The 18850-nt window shown below is 43.7% G+C and overlaps 2 protein-coding genes across 3 annotated transcripts; one reads left to right on the forward strand and one right to left on the reverse strand.

Annotated features, from left to right (window-relative positions):
- The first annotated feature begins 12968 nt into the window (after positions 1-12968).
- LOC117186573 lies at positions 12969-13911 on the forward strand. 2 transcript variants are annotated; one of them, XM_033387530.1, is made up of 3 exons: positions 12969-13035; positions 13094-13274; positions 13335-13911. In XM_033387530.1, the coding sequence occupies exons 2-3, from the start codon at positions 13140-13142 to the stop codon at positions 13824-13826; spliced, it is 627 nt and encodes a 208-aa protein (XP_033243421.1). In that variant the 5' UTR covers positions 12969-13035; positions 13094-13139; the 3' UTR covers positions 13827-13911. The 2 variants fall into 2 exon arrangements, with proteins under 2 accessions (XP_033243421.1, XP_033243422.1); XM_033387531.1 differs by having other exon boundaries at positions 12997-13274.
- LOC117186572 (putative nuclease HARBI1) lies at positions 13838-15088 on the reverse strand. The gene is made up of 2 exons (XM_033387529.1): positions 14896-15088; positions 13838-14842 (listed from the first exon to the last, which is right to left on the reverse strand). Exons 1-2 carry the CDS (start codon positions 15012-15014, stop codon positions 13921-13923), a joined length of 1041 nt encoding a protein of 346 aa, XP_033243420.1. The 5' UTR covers positions 15015-15088; the 3' UTR covers positions 13838-13920.
- Positions 15089-18850: the final 3762 nt, after the last annotated feature.

The raw sequence follows: 18850 nt of genomic DNA on the forward strand, positions 1-18850 counted from the left end.
GCGAAATCCTTGCCACTGGCGAGGCAACTTTCTTCTCATACAACACTCGCCTTACACCTTCTGCTCTCGACTTTTTCATTGTCAACGGGATTGCGCTAAATAAGCTGTCAGTCGAAATTAAATATGAACTCTCCTCGGATCACCTGCCAATTGTAGCATCAGTGCATCATTCACCTCAAATCGAAACTATGAAGCAACAAATTCTCCCTCGAGGCTCTTGCGTTGAAGTATTTCAAGCCGAACTAGATAGTAGAATCAACCTCAACACGGAAATAAAAAGCCCCGATGATATAGAAGATGCAATCTCGATATTTATGAGAAACGTAATATTGGCTGCATCTTCTGCTGCGCCCGTAAACCAATGTTCACCAAGCCAACGACGACAAGATACTCTTCCCCCAAGTGCCGTTGCACTCCTGCGCCTGAAAAGAATAGTAAGAAGAGAGTATGCGAGAACGGGTGATACTCGTGTTCATCAAATCTACTTGAGACTATCAAACCGTTTGCAAAAGGATCTTGCAAAAGTCAAGCAGAGGAGTATTGATAACATTTTAGAAAATGCTGGCCCCGATGCATCTTTCAACTAAACTCTCTGGAAGCTTACAAGCCGATTTAAAAGAGTAGTCATGCCTTAATCGCCAATTAAAAATCCAGCAGGCGGTTGGTGCTAATCCAGTCAGCAGAAGGCTGATATCTTCGCAGACAGTTTAGAGCAAAGATTTAAGCCATTTTATGTTACGTCTGCTGTTACACGAAGGGCCGTCGAGCTACAATTGGAAATGCAATTTCAAATGTCCTTGCCAGCTAGCCCAGTCACATTTCAAGAGGTGGTGCAGCAAATTAAGAAGCTGAAGGCCAAAAAATCCCTGAGGACCTGCCGGATAAGAGGACTTTAAAACTTCTGCGTAAAAAAGCCCTGCTATTTATAGTGCTTAGGATAGGACACTTTCCTACCTGCTGGAAGACGGCGCTAATCTCCATGGTACCTAAGCCAGAAAAACAACACACAGAAGTCGATGGTTAAAGACCAATTAGCCTGCTCTCAGCGCTAGGGAAGATGGCGGAAAGAATGATCCTGAACCGCACCCTGCAGCTTGAACCTGTAAAGCAAAGAATTCCAAAGTGGCAGTTTGGATTTAGACAAGGTCACGGCACGCCAGAACAACTTCATCGTGTGGTCAACTTCGCGCTTGATACAATGGAGCAAAAAATGTATTCGGTAGCTGTGTTTATGGACATTAAACAAACATTTGACAGGGTGTGGCATGATGGCCTCCTCCTTAAGCTGAGAAACATATTGCCGCCGCAGCTATTCCAGCTGGTAAGTAGCTTTCTAAAGGACAGAAGTTTTAGTGTTGTTGTAAATGAAGCAAAATCATCGAAGCGCCCAATCTGTGCAGGCGTCCCACAAGGCAGCGTTCTTGGACCAACGTTATATACCCTATATAAAGCCGATATGCCTTCCTCAAGGGTTATAACTGGGTTGGACGAGGACGATGTGTTGATAGCAACCTACGCGGATGACACTGCAGTGCTGACCAGAAGTCCAAGCATAAATCTAGCTACGGAAGCTCTGCAACAGTATGTGAGCAGCTTTGAGGTCTGGGCTCAGAAATGGAAAATAGGCATCAACAGCAGCAAATGTGCTAATGTTACTTTTGCTAAAAGGACACTTTCTTGCGGAGGCATTAATATGCTGGGCTCCACACTTACGCACAAGAGCTCGTACAAATACCTAGGTGTTGTACTCTACAGGACACTGAATTTCAAAATACTACCATGGTTCGACAGTCTGTGATGGCGAAAGCGGGAAAGATGGCGTGGCTACTTGCACCAAGAAATAAGCTGTCGCTGTACAGCAATGTCACGACATTCAAGTCAATCCTCAGCCCCATATGGAAATACGCACTTCAAGTTTACGGCATCGCGGCAAAAACCAACTTAAATAAAATTGGAGTTGCTCAGTCAAAAATTCTACGGCGAATACATACGAAACAGCGACATCGAGAGGGACCTAAAGGTTCCCAAAGTGGGCGATGTTATACAATTACATGCAGCGAGGTACTTGCAACGACTTGGTGGTCACCCTAATGCGCTAGCCAGACGTCTAATTAACCCGCCAATGAAAAGAAGACTCAAAAGGTGTCATCCACTAGATCTCCCTACTAGATCCCTCCCATAACATTTCATTAACTTTTTGTAAATATTGTAAATAATGTATGTACCTTTTCCATATATGTAACATTAATTTTATGTATGTATCTCCTGTGATCAATTGCTTTTCTCCTTAAATGTAAAACTAGATTAAGTTGCCACGAAAGGTAGCAGTAAACTTGTTTGCAATATTGTTGGCGCCACCTATCGGTGATAATGTAAACTAACTTCAATCTCAATCCTATTTCTCACTCATGTAAAATCCTCTCAAATCGATCCTCCGCTCATTTATATTCTCTCTCCTCCCTATTACTGTCAATGAACCTGTTTTTACGATTGGTTCCATGTTGTGATTCAAACAACCCTCAAACAGGTAGTTCATCCCTTTGCAATGAATCTAATGTGATAGTTTAGAGGTATTTTTTAAGTTTTTCCTGAAAAACGGTTTCGATGCTTTTGAACCTTTCTACTTTCTCTATAATTTATATTCCTCTTCCGACTCTTAGCCGAGCTCCATAGACCTGTCCCTGATTTTTGGGATTAAGACCCAAACCTATCTCGAGAGCAATCTATATAACTTCAACTGGTTAAGTTACATTAAATGGGATGATGACGACGATGACCCAAGGAATGCAACGCCTAATAATGATAATCCATCATACATTTTCCCGGATGATGACAACATTTTCGATTTAGTAGATAGTCAGGACGATGATAAAAGATCTCGACTCCCGGAACTACTTCGGGACGGAGATGATGATGACTTAATTGCTGCGGTAAAATTAGCTGAGGCGAAATTTTAATAATACGAATACATATTTATGTAATAAGAATATTTATGTATTTTTCTAAAAATAATATACATATATACATATGTATATAATAAATATAACACATTTAAAAACTATTTGTTTTCAATGTTTTCTGCTTTACTTTTGATTGATTGAATTTCACTTCCTCTTATTAAAAGAGAATCAAAGGATTCGTTTGAAATAGGTTTCTTCCAAGTGAGGATTACACAAAAAGAATAAGTGGATTTCAGGTAGAATAGAGGTTGTAACCTGTACCTCATATTATTAGATTGACCCAGTAGGAATCGTTTGAAACAGGTTTGTGAACAGGTACTGCTCGTTTTGGATACAAAAGAATAAGAAGGTGTTTGGGGGCGATAAAAAGGGTGCCATTTAGAAAGGAAACCCTTAGTCCTATTTCAATAGTAAAAATGGTTAGTTCAATAAAAAATATAAAAATTTACTTAAAATGGCATCCAAAATTAAGTGCAACATGTGTGATAAGTCCGTAGACTTTATAGAGTTTCAATCTCATTATGAGAGATGCTCTGACTCTCGTAATAATGTGGTGTCTGACCTTTGCTCTAAGTCCATGGACTTAATAGAGTTTGATTGTCATTGTGAAGCATGCTTGGGACCTAGGAATGCTTTTGAGATTCTTATGAGCAGAGGATCTAATTCAAGTGATCTCCAAGGTCCTTCAACGTCAGGAGCTTCAAAACGGCCTCGGTTGGATACTCCGATGGAACTAAGGATTATTGACTGTTCAATTTGCGGTGAAAGTTACCCTCCGTCTAGGAAAAGACGCCATATGATGTCGGACAAACATAAGAATGCAAGATCAGCTCAACTAGAGGAAAATGAAAACGTTATTTTAATTTCAACGGAGTCGCGATGTCCTTTAAAATCATATCGTGTTCACTCAAATAAAAGTGAACAGATTGATTTAAAAGAGGTTTTCCATGATTGCAAAAATGATATTATCAATTTATTGCGTCACTGTATGAGTGAGTACAGATCAATCAAATACAATTTAAAAGTATATGGATTATACATTAAAAACACTGATGATGAAAGCTTAACAGAAACAATGAAGCATTTCATTACACCATACAAACCAATATATGAAAACGAGCTGATTGATGATCATCTAAATGATACCATATGATTATTATAACGCCGTTGGCATTTATTTAGCTTCTGTGACATGAAAGCCACAGGTACTTCATCCTTGTCCTCATTGGTCTGCATCAACACGGCCCCCACGCCAGAGTCACTTGCATCACAATGTATGCTAAATGGTATATTGAAATTCGGGCTATGCAAAACTGGGGCTGTGCTCATATGTGCTTTTAATAATTTGAAAGACTTTTGTGCTTCTTCGCTCCAAACAAAGCTACGCTTGTGCTTTAGGGTGTCTGTTAAAGGGGCGGCCAATGCAGCATAGTTCCGGATGAACTTATGATACCATCCAGTTAGGCCAAGGAAACGTCGAACTTGCTTAACTGAACGAGGTACTGGAAAATCGGTAAAAGCTCCTATTTTGTCTGGATCGGTATTAATCGTGCCATTACCAATTACGTGACCTAAATATTTGACCTCCTTTATACAAAAATGACTCTTTTCAACATTTGGGGCTAAATTTTCTATTTTAAATTGAGTAGCTAGAATTCCTAATACCTCCAGATTCCGCTAAAATGTGTCAGACACGATCAAGAGGTCATCAAGGTAGATGAAAACTTCATTTCGGAGATTTGCGGGGATTTATCCATGAGCCTTGACATGGTCTGAGGTGAGTTAGTTAGCCCAAATGGCATTACGGTGAACTGATAAAGAGGCCTCCCGGGAACTGTAAAAGCCGTTTTAACCCGCGATTTCCTATCGAGCGGTATTCGAGCAATTGGGCAATTTTGCTAGAATACCATCGATAAGTGACATAGGATATGCGTCCTTTACTGTAGAGTCGTTCAGTTTCCTGCTATCAATGCATAGTCGAACTGTGCCAGATTTGCGTACTAATAATACTGGTGAGACGGCATTTTCCCTGCCCAACTGATTCACGCGGGACATAAAGCCATTAACTGGCTCAAAATAATTTACGAGGGAATCTTCTCCCACGGGTGCATTCCTGACACCTGGCTTCAGACCAAAGTCGTATTCATACCCAAGGCAGGCAAGCCCTCGCACACTGCCCCAAAAGATTTCAGACCCATAAGTCTATCGTCTTTTCTTCTAAAGGCGATGGAGCGGCTCCTGGGGCTGCATCTAACGGCGTGCATTCCGTCCAGTCTGATCTCAGACTCCCAGCATGCCTATCGGAAGGGAAGATCCACCGAAACGGCCCTACACTCGATCACATCGATCATCGAAGCATCCCTTAATTTTAAGGAGTACACCCTAGTAGCCTTCCTCGACATAGAAGGCGCCTTTAACAACATCCTTCCGACCGCCATCACGGGCGCACTGACGGATCTGGGCGTTGACTCCAGGACGGTGAGCCTGATCGATCAGATGCTACAATGCAGGACGGTTGAGGCATCACTGGGGACGTCAACGTGTACCAGATTTGTCAGCAGAGGCACACCGCAGGGCGGAGTCCTCTCGCCCCTCCTATGGAACGTGGCAGTGAACACACTGCTGCGGGAGATAGAGGGGGGTGGCTGCCGTGTGGTGGCGTACGCGGACGATGTTGCCATAGCATTCTCCGGAAAATTTCCGCAGACATTGTGTGAGTGCATGACAAGTACTCTCACGAAAATGTCGAAATGGGCAGACAAATGCGGGTTAGGCGTCAACCCGTCTAAAACGGAACTGGTGCTTTTCACTAGGAAGTACAAAGTTCCGGTACTGATTCCCCCAAGACTATGTGGGGAAACGCTAGTCTTCAGCAACAACGCCAAGTATCTTGGCCTAATCCTCGATAGAAAGCTCGATTGGAAATTTAGCATAGAGGATAGAGTAAAGAAGGCCACAGTGGCCCTCTATACCTGCAGGAAAGCCATCGGACTAAAATGGGGAATGACCCCCTATATAGTTCGGTGGCTCTACACCGCCATCATACGACCAATCATGCTCTATGGAGTGGTGGTATGGTGGCCAGCCTTGGACAGAAGGACATGCCTCAATAAACTCAGCAGAGTTCAACGCATGGCAGAGCTATGGCGCATGGCAGAGCCGCTAACTGGCGGGCTACGCACTACTCCAGGGGAAGCCCTGGATACTGTGCTGGACCTCCTCCCTGTGGATCTCATGGGAAAGAAGGTGGCAACACTTTCCGCCCTCAGAATGAGAGAAGCCAGACTGTGGAAAGCATCCGCGGTTGGGCACTCGGGAATCCTGATGAGACTCCCGCAATTACCAGAGAGGACAGATTACTGTATCCCCAGTGATCACCTCTCGACGCCCTTCCAGGTATCAATCCCATCTAGGGAGGACTGGGAGATGGGCGAACCAGGACCTGCAAATGCGGTCCACTTCTACACTGATGGCTCAAAGCTAGACGGCCGCGTGGGAGGCGGAGTCTACTGCAGCGAGCTGAACATCAGTCATTGCTTCAGGCTCCCGGATCACTGTAGTGTGTTCCAAGCGGAGGTTGAAGCCATCAAGGAGGCCATTTCGATTGTCTCCAAATTACTTCTAGATACGCACTTAGTGTGCGTCTTCTCGGACAGCCAAGCAGCTATCAAAGCTCTAGGCTCAATATCGTCGAACTCAGCGACTGTAAATGACTGCCGCAGGTCTCTGCACGAGATCGCAGAGCAGTTAGATCTCTTCCTTATATGGGTCCCCGGCCACAGGGACATCGAGGGGAATGACGCCGCCGACGAGCTAGCCAGGCAGGGTACTACGATTCCTCTCCTACCGGAGAGGGAGCAAGTAGCGATGCCCTTGGCTACCTGCAGGCTCCTAACGCACGAATTGTTCGAGCAAAATGCCAATAGGAGATGGCAGCAAACCGTTTCCTGTAAAGTCTCAAGATTGATATGGCCATATCGATCGAAGAAGCGCTCAGCAGAGCTGTATAAACTCAGCAGAGCACAGTGCTCTGCAGTTACTAGAGCCAAAATTTATTCGCTAACTTTTTCCAAACAACGTACTCGTCTCATATTTACAACGCATCCACTCCGTATCCGTACCAGCTACCTCAAGCTAACAGTATTTTTCTGCCCTTTTTCGAGGAAAGCGTTGTTCTTGAAGGTTTGTCATCTATGGACATATCGTTTTCTGCGGGTCCAGATAAGGTACCAAGTTGCATCTTAAAACACTGTGCCCAGTCCCTTTGCAAGCCCTTGACCTTTCTCTTCAACCTCTCCTTGGAACAGTCTTGTCTCCCAGTAATTTGGAATGAGTCCTACATCATTCCGCTTCACAAAAAAGGTTCAAGATCAAACATTGAAAACTATCGTGGTATCGCAAAGCTTTCCGCCATCCCGAAGCTTCTTGAGTTCCTGGTCACCCGGCAACTGCAACATCTTTGTTGCAGCTTGATATCTCCGTCGCAACACGGTTTTTTCAGACATCGTTCAACATCGACTAACCTTCTTGAGTTTTCTAACCTAATCCACCGTGGTTTTCAAATTGGTTTGCAGACGGATGTAGTTTTTACGGACTTCAGCAAGGCATTCGATTCTGTGAACCATGCTCTGCTTATTCAAAAGCTCTCCTTATTAGGGTTCCCAACGAATCTTCTAGATTGGATTTTGTCCTATCTCTCTAACCGTACTCAACGTGTTTTGTTTTCTAACGTGTTGTCAAATACTGTTAATGTTACTTCAGGTGTGCCACAGGGAAGTCATCTGGGCCCGCTTCTGTTTATTTTATTTGTGAACGACCTTCCTCAAGTTATAACATACTCTACTACACTAATGTATGCTGATGATGTCAAAATCTGTCTTTCTTACTCTGATTGGTATTTGCACACACGCCTTCAACTTGATCTAGTGAACTACTATTGTGGTGTTCAACTAATCTTCTTTTTCTGAACCTTTCCAAATGCAAACTTATGACATTTTACCGTCGCGCTCCTCATTTTGTCTCATATGTTCTAGGAAATCATGTCCTTGAGCGAATTTCGAGTTCAAATGACCTCGGAGTCCTTTTTGATCATAAGATGTGTTTCAACACCCATATAGCTGCAACTGTAAATAAAGCTAAGGGTGTTTTAGCGTTCATCAAGCGTTGGTCCAAGGAGTTTGACGACCCGTACGTTACGAAACAACTGTACATCTCGTTAGTACGTCCTATATTGGAGTATTGTTCTTGTGTGTGGAGCCCGCAGTATAAAGAGCAGCAGGCTGTTATTGAATCCGTGCAAAAGCAATTTTTAATTTTTGCCCTTCGGAACTTTAACTGGGACTCGGGTAGAATCTTGCCACCCTACCGGTCTAGGCTAAATCTTATTGACCTGCCGTCGTTGCACCATCGCAGAATATGCAATGGCGTAATGTTCGTGCACAAGCTCCTTCTTGGGACTGTTGACTCCCAAACTCTCTTGGGTCAGATTGACTTGGCCGTTCCATCCAGACCTACCCGTACTTTTAGGCCTATCCGTCTACCCATATGTAGGTCTAATTATGCTGATCATGAACCTTTTAGGGTTTTATGCCATAATTATAACTCCCTCTGTCTAACCCTATCCCCTGAACTGTCTCTTAAACTAATTGCATGCAATATTTATAATCATTTAAATTTAGCTAACTTTTAACTTATCTTTTTCTGCCTTTAGTAACTAAGTACCATTATTAACAGATAATTTGTTAATTTAATAAAATAAATAAATAAATAAATAAAAATTACGGGACACTGGCAGATCGGCACTCACGCGTCTAGACTGTCAATCCCTCATAACGACTTCTGCAGGAGTTGTCGCGACGAGGAGGAGGAGGAATCGGTCCCCCACTTCTTCTGCCACTGCCCAGCCCTTGGAAATCGTCGTCTTCGTATTCTCGGGGCCGCTTTCCTCACGGACATTTCGGACCTGTCCGTAATCAAACCAGGGACCTTGTCCAAATACATCCAAGCCACCGGATGGGACTGCCCTTAACCTGCAGTAGTATGCTCTCACGGTTCGGGCAACGCGAAGGGGCACATGCCCATGCGGCAACACAACGGACCTTTTATAGGTCCAAGTGAGCTTGGGGGCGGGAGGCTCTTATCCCCCCCCTCCCGGCTACCGCCTTAACCTAACCTAACCTAATACTGGTGAGGACCATCTACTATTTGATTCTTCAATTATCCCCAGCTTAAACATTCGATCTAATTCATTGTACATCTGCTTCTCTATAGCAGGTGAAACTGGATAGTGACGCTGCTTGATTGGTTTTTCGTCAGCTTTATCAATCGAATGCGATATCAAGGTGGTGCGTCCTAAACCTTTGATAGCAAAAGAGAAAAACTGAAGAATGACAGCTGCTAGTGTATGACAAAACCGATAGTTGCTCTCTTAAAAGAGAAACTGAAAGCAAGTTAAACGCCTTCCAAAAATCTATACCCAAATAAAGGTGTCCCGATAAAGATGGGACTAAGAAAAAGGTTATCTTCTTGGATTCACCTCGATAGCTAACCTCTGTCGTCAGTCGACCAATAATATCTTGTGATTTTCCATCGGCCGTCTTCACCGTGGCCGATAAACGCTTATATTCCGTTTTCTCCATTACGTCTTTCGCCAGATAACCGCCAATACAGCACATGGACGCACCAGTGTCCAAAAGGCCGACTACCGTGTTACCCAGTAGAGTGACTTGGGCATGTGGGCGAAAGTCATGGAGTTTCCCAATTACTGTCTCTAATAGCATCTTGCGTTCAGCTTTAGTTTGACGATTGAAGGCAAACGCAATCGCAAACGCGTGCTACCTTTGCCGGGAGTGGAATAATTGATGGATTGCTGTAAGTCAGGGTGATATGACGCGGCCGGTATTAAGTTATGTAGCAATTTTGGAGTCTCATTTAATCTGTATTCGTCCCCCTCCAAACAAACTGTTTGCGTGCACTTTTCGGTTGTGCACGCGCTGCTAAGTTTTTTGTGGCATTTGAGCTGCAACGGCGGCAGTTTGGCTTATACGTGTCAGCCAATCCACAACCAAAGCAGAAGACTCGCCGTTCTGCCAGACACTCCTGATAACGGTGGCCCTTCGCCCCGAAATTCCAACAAGAAGCTTCAATGGCAGCTACCTCTAACTCTTCAATATCAGAACTATCGGATTCGGAAATTTGGTCTGTTTGATGTCCCAACGCACTAATTTTTCGATATTTGGGTTTCGGTATAGCCACTGAAGGTTTGTGGACTGTCCGCATAAAAATTTTGCGTGTTCGCACCAGATGTCTGCCATCGATCTGCCAAAGAGGCGATCACACTGTAAAAATCATCGAACGACTCATTTACGAGCCGTAAACAGCTTCGATTTCCGTCCGGAATATGCGATCCGTGCGTGAATCTTTGAATTGACCCCTCAACGCTACACATAAGTCATGCCAGCGAATTTGAGACACACTTTTGTGGTATCTCCAATACCACTCACTAGCCTTACCCTCAAATAAATTGTTCGAGTTTCGGGCTATAAGTTCGAAGTTCCCATTCATCGTTTGGTGGGTTAAGGATTCGATTTTATAAATGCAGTCATCTATAGACATCGAATCCTTGCCGTTGAATCTCAGCTTCCAATTTGCCATTATTTGACTTATACGATCCGGACGTACCTCACCCGGCAGTGGCGCCTGACTAAAGATTTTACCAGAATCCCGTGTCTGATCTGAAGCTGCCTGCGAGTGTGAATTGGGCAATAAAGGCTGTATATTATGCTGCTCAACGTTGACTAATAGCTTGGGAAAGTTTTTCTGTTAGTTGTGCCATTGCTGCACTCATGGCTAGAGTTTGCTTTGCCATTTCTGCTGAAATTGTGCCTGCCATCACCGTGTACAAAACATCACTTGCCGCTCTATTGCTCGTATTCGGCGTGGAAGCATCTAAATTCTCCTGATCTGGTGGAGGGTCAGGCATGGTTGCAGTTTCGACAGGTTTGGTTTTCGATCTAGTAGTCAGGTAGTGAGAAATAGACGGTGCTCTTTGGTTCGAAGTTGTGGGACGTTCAATGTCTTTCAGGTTAATTTATTTTTCAGGGCTTCGTTTAACCGGCATTGCTCTTGAATCGCTTAATTAAATTTTGTATAACGCTAAGAAAAAAAAATTGTATAAAAGAAGGAATTTATATAAACTGTTTTGGTTGCCATGCTATCGTTTCATATGGTTGTGACGTTCTGAATCAGCTGATCTAATATGTGCTTGTCAATATAGTACAGAATAGAATAGAAAACGAAAAGAGTACACGATAAAATATTATTTTCCGCCAGTGGCGGCTACGCTGTAACTCACTAAGCTCCAGAAAACTATATTAGGAAGTATAAGTGAAAACAAAAAGGAAGCAAAGAAGGAAGGGAGATATATTACATAGGAGTGAACTTTCATGAGAAGGTATCAGAAAGGCAACTGACAGGTATGATTGTCCTCTACCAAGGTATACGGGATGGCCGTAGGTCTTGACTCCACGTGTAACCAATAAGCAACGCCTACTATGCAGTATGAACAATCCACCCAAGGATTCTAATGACTTTATACTATTAAATTTTGGAGTTATAACCATTTAATGTTATAACGCATCCAGAAACTCTCTATAAAGCACATGAGTTAACTGTTTTAGTGGAGTCTAGGTAGTAAAGCAACTTTAAGCTTTAGCTATGTATCTCCATAGAGCTCTAACCATTTACAGGACAAGGAACAGAAAACCTATCGAACAAGTGCTAGGAACTATATTATCTGTAATTGCTAAGTATGAAGACTATCGGTTGGGGTCAGCCAGGATGGCTTGTTCGGGCCCCACGTTGGACGCCGAATATAATCATAATATATCTATAAGTTAAAACTGTAGCATACAACGTATAGCGATACGCTATCGTAACGAGCTGATCTTTTTGTAGCGACCAGAGGAGCACACGCTGGTTCCGGCTTCTATTTGTCGTCGGCAAGGGAGGGTGGAGGGGGGGGGGGGGGGGGGGGGGGGGGGGGGGGTGGCTAGAATTTACCACTGTGCTACCTGCTCGCATTGGATACATATCATATTGATTTCGCGTGATGTTTTCATCCCTAACACATGATCGAGTGGACTGGACATACAGAAAAGAAACTACCAACAGTGACAAGCTATGCACACATAGATGTTGCTCTGCAAAGAAAACAGAACATGCTGAATTACGGGTTGCGTTGCTGAGTAGCTGTAGGTGCAGCAGAGTTTTTCCCAACCTACCTTGATCATCTGGGCCGCAAAGCCATATTAGTGGCCGATGATCCCTAAAGCCCCCAGACTCAGTTTACGTTTATATTCCACTCGGCATGGCACCCTAAAATAACTTAGTTCATTATCAATTTCATTTTAAAACTTATTAATTACTTCAAACAGGGGCATTTCCCTACTCCATTTAAACTCCCAATTAACCACAAAAACTAATTTAACGAACAACAGAATTTAAGAATCTTTCAAGCTATTATTAAAATAATAATAATAATAATTAAAATAAAAGAATTATCAGCCAGGCTCCGTTTTTCACTTTCACAAAAGTTTTCCGATTTACTTTTGAAATCACATAAATTGGGGCTCTCTTTTTCCCATTCCGCAAGATTTCTTCGTTTTCAAAACGAAAACATTTTCGTTGACGAAATGAAAAGTAAACGGCTTTTTATACAACAAAACGAACCCTAATTGCAAAAGCAAAAAAATAGATGACTTATTGATGCATTAACATAAACTTGATACCTATATCAGGATAATTTAACTTGTGCTTTTTTTATAAATAATTTTATTTTAACCCAACCTCAAATTTGGTTCGGACAAAATTGGCCACCGCAACAACAAATTTCGTTTTGGTGTAAGCAGCTGACGCATTCCGATTTGGTTATCGGAACGTTGGCAAGTAATCAATTTTTGCGTATAACAGCACAAATGTGCATGTAACAGCTCAGACTGTGCTTGTAACATGCTCTTAACAGAACATCTGGGTGAGCACAGCTGTTTCCCGCCCAATTTAATTCGGACTTCAAAATGTAAGTGCAGCAAATTAATTTTTTATTTCAAAATTACCGCTTTGTTCTTTATATCCAGGGGAAAGCATAAATCATCTCTTTAAGATGAAATCCTGGTGGGTTTTATGAAAGACAACCCGGACTTGGCAAAAGGATTTGTGAAGGGCGACCGAGTTGTTGTCGATGCCAAGTGGGCAGAGCTTTGCGGCGCTCTCAATGCTGTTGGGCCGCCAATCAAGGACGCATTGGGTTGGAAAAAGGTATGTGTTGCACAACAAAAGGTAGCACACTACTACATATATTCAATTCTACAATTTCAGGTTTGGGCAGATTGGAAAACAAACATCCGCAAGAAGATGGCGAAAAACAAATCAGAAACTCGAGCTACAGGTGGAGGGCCCTTCGCTCAGCAATCGCTTGGGGAATTGGAGGAGGAAGTGGCCAAGCTATGTGGCCTCTACGAAATGGTGGAAGGAGTAGGTGGGCCAGCGTATGGACTTCCCCCCCGTACGACCAAGGAGGCCGACACTGGGGTTAAGTGCGTGATGGAAGACCCCATTGAGGAGGAACCCTCAGAGAAGGACGAACCCTCAGAGAAGGAGGAGCCCATGCCGAAGCGCCGTCGAACTAGACCAGCGCAGACCATGGACCTCAACGATCTCTGCGCTGCTCAGCTGGATGAAATGTCGGCAATTTCCAAGAAAATTTCGGAACATTTCGAACGAATGGAATCCTTAGAGAAGGAGAAGCTCGAGGTCCAAAAGGCGCTTGTAGACAAATTTAGCCAAATTTTGGACAAATTTGCGAAATAATTAGTTTCCTATTAGTTTTTTTGTGAAACTTAGCTTTATTAGTTATAAAGAATATCGAATGACATAAAGAAGAAAACATGAAAAATTTTGCATTTTAATAAGGAATGGCCTGAGCTATTTCATCGCGTATAGATGATCCATTATTTTCAGTGTCGTCGAATTCATTTTCAGTGTCTAAAGGGTCGTCAAATCGAACATCCTCCTCGATTAAGACATTACGTCTTCTACAAATATTGTGCAGGGCACAGCATACATTTATAATTTGGCAACAAAATATTGGTGGGTAATTTAAAGTGCGTTGCAAGCAACGGAAACGGCTTTTAAGGACTCCAATGGTGCGTTCTATAATATTTCGTGCTCCAGTATGCTTTATGTTGAATCTGTGCTGATAGGTGGCTATCTCCGCGCTCCTATAAGGAGTCAGAACAAAACTCTCTAGAGCGTAGCCCGAATCAGCCAAAACAAACCCATTAATGGTCGTGGATAAATATTCCCTAGCAGGGGAGTGATTCCAAATGAAGGAGTCATGGCAGGAACCAGGGTGCGTGGCATCAATAGCAATTATCTCCATGTTGTAGTTACACACCACCATGGCATTCATGCTATAAAATCCTTTCCTATTATAGAACACGGAGTGGTTTTGTACAGGCTTTAGTATTCTGATGTGAGTTCCATCCACACAGGCACCAATTCGAGGCAATTTAAAGTTTCGATAGAAATATTCATATGATTGTTGCAATTGATGATTATTCATCTGCAACGAAATGAACTCAACACATAACAGCCTGTCCATCAACGGAATAAGTTTGTGAAGAATCTTTCCAAATGTACTGCGTCCAATGTTTATATGGTGGTCTTTGGCAACTGCCCACTGGTAGCAGCCAGTGGCGAGATATCGCATTACTGAAGCCAATTGCGTAGAGGGAGATAACTTCCTGGTAACACCTAAATGGGGTTGAACTTTCTCCAAAATCATTTTTAAATTTTTTTTGTCGATCCGAAATGACTTCACAAATCTGAAAGCTTTACCATTAGCAATTTAATTTTCAATACGCATGCTGTTACTCACAGTTCGTCAGACATGATAAATACACAAGTGTTGCATCTAAGATGTCTAGATCTTCTTAGATCACGTAATTTCTGCAATCGTTTTGCTTCAAAACAAGCAATTGAAAAAATAAAAGGCATTTTAATCACGCTGTATTTTTACAAAGCAGCCAGGTCAGCTGTTTTTGTTTGCCAGAAACGATGAAAAAAGAAACATATCGATAAAAAAAATATGTGAAAACTGGAGCACCTTAAAACGAAAACGAAACGTTTTGGCTGAAAACGTAATCCGCAAAAGTAAATGAAAAACGGAGCCTGCCTGATAGAAAAATAAAAAAGAATTAAAATATGTATATGATATTGGTTATGAATTAGTGGACTGTATAATCTTTTAATATATTGAGCTTATTTATTTACATATATTGAGTATTTAAGATTGGCGGTTATGTTACAACGTGTATATGAATAGCGGGGGTGTCTATGATGCGGCGGTATGAACTATGCGTGCGGTTGGTTTCATTTAGAGATTTTGACTAACTTCCACTCCACAAAAGAAGTCGAGCCAAAAGGGAATTGAAAGATCAGGCGATGCGACGGTCCAATGCAAATCGGTACACATCGTTGTATGAGTGTGCAGCTGCGGGCTTTAGCTATATGTGTGAGAACATTACAGCTATGCTTTGGACACGAGCAATAAAAACACAGCTATGCGCGTAAAAATAGCTACCTAAGCGGTGCAATACACTCTTGAGCGTATGAATAGGGCAGTTGTAATATACATGAACATTGAACTAAAAACTACGAGGCTCATTTCTCAACATACCGACCCCCCTGAACGACTGTTCAAAACAAGGGAAGCACAGCAAGTTTGGTAATAAGTCTCTTGTAAACTCCTCGGGCTGCTTTTACGGTGACCACTCGAACCCTCTCGTCTTGGCCAGGATGAACTTCGGTGATTCGCCCAAGCTGCCACTTTCTAGGTGGTTGATTCGGCTCCTTCAGTACCACAAGAGTGTCCACGGTTATGTCGTTGGACTCCTGCTGCCATTTCGTGTGAGGTTGCAAGGAAGTAAGGTATTCCAGACTCCAACGTTTCCAGAATCCTTGATCCTTGGCTTGCAGTTGTCTCCAACGCTGCAGTTGGACGTGACGTATAGCAAGGACGGCTCTGGCACCGACATGTGAGGTTGACCTGTAAGAAAATGAGCGGGGGTAATGGGATCCAAGCTGTGATCGCTGGGCGCGCACAGTGGGCGAGAGTTGAGTAAACCTTCAATCTGAGTTAAAATTTTTGAATATTCCTCGAAAGCCAACGCACTGCTACCAATTACTCGGCGAAGGTGGAGTTTGATAGATCGTACGCCTGTCTCCCAAAGACCTCCAAAATGCGGGGCTGACGGCGGAATGAAGTGCCAGTTGATTTCCTGACTCGTCAGAAAATAAGCAATTTCCTCGTCCTGACTTTGAGATACAGCTATCCGTTGCATCTCCATTAGTTCCTTTCTGGCTCCATGGAATGTTGTGCCATTGTCTGAGTACAAATCGGATATGGGGCCACGTCGAGACCAAAACCGTTTGAAGGCGGCGATAAATGCAGGAGTCGTCAAATCACTGACGAGCTCGATATGAATTGCTTTGGTGGACAGACAAACAAAGATGGCAAACCAAGCTTTGCCAAACTTCGGTGTCCGACCTGCTGATGTCTTGATGGTAACTGGTCCAGCGTAATCCAATCCAGAATGTAGAAAGCAGCGGGTGGGCTGAACGCGAAAGGTGGCAAGAACAGCCATGAGTTGTGTGCTCGTTCCTTTGCGCTGGAGGAAACATATCTTGCAGTTGAATACAATTGTGCGGACTATGTTACGGGCTCCAAGGATCCAATACTTCTGTCTCAACGTGTGGAACATCAATTCGACTCCAGCGTGTAACGATGTGACGTTCTGGTGTCTAGCTAATAAAACAGCGACTGGTGATTCCTTTGGAAGAAGTATGGGATGTTTTGCATCATAGGTTGCAATCGAATTTCCAATGCGTCCTTCTACGCGCATAATTCCTTGGTCGTCAACAAATGGGGTGTAGTGAATCAACTTGGATTTTTGAGAAAGGGCATGTCCAGTGCTCAGCTGTTTGTACTCCACTTGGAAAAGCTCCATCTGGACATGTTTGATGACCCTAGAGCGGGCATATTCAAGCTCCCATGACGATAAAAACGATGACAGGCGGTCCTTGCAGCGAAGTCGTTGTACAAAACGAAAGCAATAGCTAATTGTCCGCAAGAGATGTGACCAGGAGGAAGCCTTGTTGATCATACAATTAAGATAATTTCCTGCATCGGAAATGTGTAGATTAACTTGGGGCTTGACCTTTACTTCCGTCCGCTCAGCGTCCTCAGTCGACAGTGCGAACTTTGTCTTACAAGGTGGCCAAGTGCGATGTAATTGGGAAAGCCACGGTGGTCCATTCCACCACAGTTGACGTTCTACGAGATCCTTTGGTAGAAGTCCGCGTGATGCACAGTCCGCGGGATTGTCCTCAGTGCGAATGTGTTGCCAGCAGCGACGTGGGCAAGCTTCCAGAATCCCAGCAGTGCGATTGCCAACATAAGTGTTTCAAGTCCATGGGGGTGATGGGAGCCAATGCAGTCCAATTTCTGAGTCAAACCAACACGAAATACTGGAAATAGCAAGAGTTAGAGCTTGCGGCAATGTGGACCCCATCGGCGGAGCAGAATCCTTGCTCTGATGTTGGACGATGTACACGCCATCGTTTCTGCGGGTGTGCGTATAAACGAAGTGTTTCTCAGCGTGCTCACTAGCATCGGTGGTAACGTTACTTGGTTTAACTTGTTCCTTATCCGTGATCGATCGAACTAAAGAGTCGAGATCCTCGTGAGCGTGATGTGCGTGGGTGTAAGCACCACTACTGAGGTGGTAGCTGCCTGTAATGACCCAACCAAAATTAGTATGAAGTGCAATAGGATATTCTAAGCCAAACTCTTTGCGTTGTCCAGTGTAAATGTTCCAAAGCTGATCAGCTCCTAAAATCACGTCGATTTCGCCTGGTTTACCAAATGTAGGGTCCGCTAAGGGTAGATCATGAATCCTTTTCCACATGTGTTCGACTCGATCCGCTGGGCTGGAATCGAGGAGGTTAAAGTGTTCATAATCAGACCTGTGACCACCACTGAGGCTGAGCTTGTGCGGGAGAGCAACGTGAATGTGGCGCGACCTCTAGTAACCCCAGCAGGGTTTGCGCCTAGACCAACCACTGGTATATGAGCATGCGTGCGCGGCAATCCGATTCGTTGAATAAATGATTCGGCGACCATCGTTATAGTTGAACCAGTATCCAGCAATATCCTGCAGGTTGTATCGTTGCCCCAGGAGTCGACTATAGTGGCCAAAATCGTTGGCAATATAGCGTGACCATTGGCACCGAATTCCCTCTCCAATGTATGGTGGCTGACCACGGCAGGATCAGCATCCGCAGCGAACTTGGACGAGCGGGAGGTTGAGTCAGCGGATGTATTGACAGCAGCGGAAACCGGGACAGAGCGTATATCCTCTGGATGGACAAGAGTGTGGTGCCTCAACTTACACAGACGGCACGTGTTTATGGAATTACACCTATTTACTTGATGAGATCGGCTTAGACAATTGAAGCACAAATTATTATCCATTGCGAACGTGCGGCGATCCACAACATCAAGAGCCTTGAATTGAGTACACGCATAAATAATGTGTTGCCCGTGACAATATACACAATCGCGAACATGCGTCTTTGGCACGTCCACATGATAAGAAACTGCATGAGGTCTATCCAGCACCGTGTGTGTATTCTGGAGTAGCTTTGGATCTTGAAAAGACTCAAGTGCATCGCAACGGGCGAAGACAAAGCCGAAAGGCGGCAAGAGCAGCCATGAGTTGTGTGCTCGTTCCTTTGCGCTGGAGGAAACATATCTTGCAGTTGAATACAAT

The sequence above is a fragment of the Drosophila miranda genome, chromosome XR (genome assembly GCF_003369915.1).
Source record: "Drosophila miranda strain MSH22 chromosome XR, D.miranda_PacBio2.1, whole genome shotgun sequence".
In the NCBI taxonomy this organism is placed as follows: Eukaryota; Metazoa; Arthropoda; class Insecta; order Diptera; family Drosophilidae; genus Drosophila; species Drosophila miranda.

Coding starts and splice junctions, on each gene's coding strand:
- LOC117186573 (XM_033387530.1), top strand. CDS start 13,140: ATGAAAGACAACCCGGACTTGGCAAAAGGATTTGTGAAGGGCGACCGA. Junction 13,275..13,334: donor ACGCATTGGGTTGGAAAAAG/GTATGTGTTGCA, acceptor CTACAATTTCAG/GTTTGGGCAGATTGGAAAAC.
- LOC117186572 (XM_033387529.1), bottom strand. CDS start 15,014: ATGCCTTTTATTTTTTCAATTGCTTGTTTTGAAGCAAAACGATTGCAG. Junction 14,843..14,895: donor TTTATCATGTCTGACGAACT/GTGAGTAACAGC, acceptor TAAAGCTTTCAG/ATTTGTGAAGTCATTTCGGA.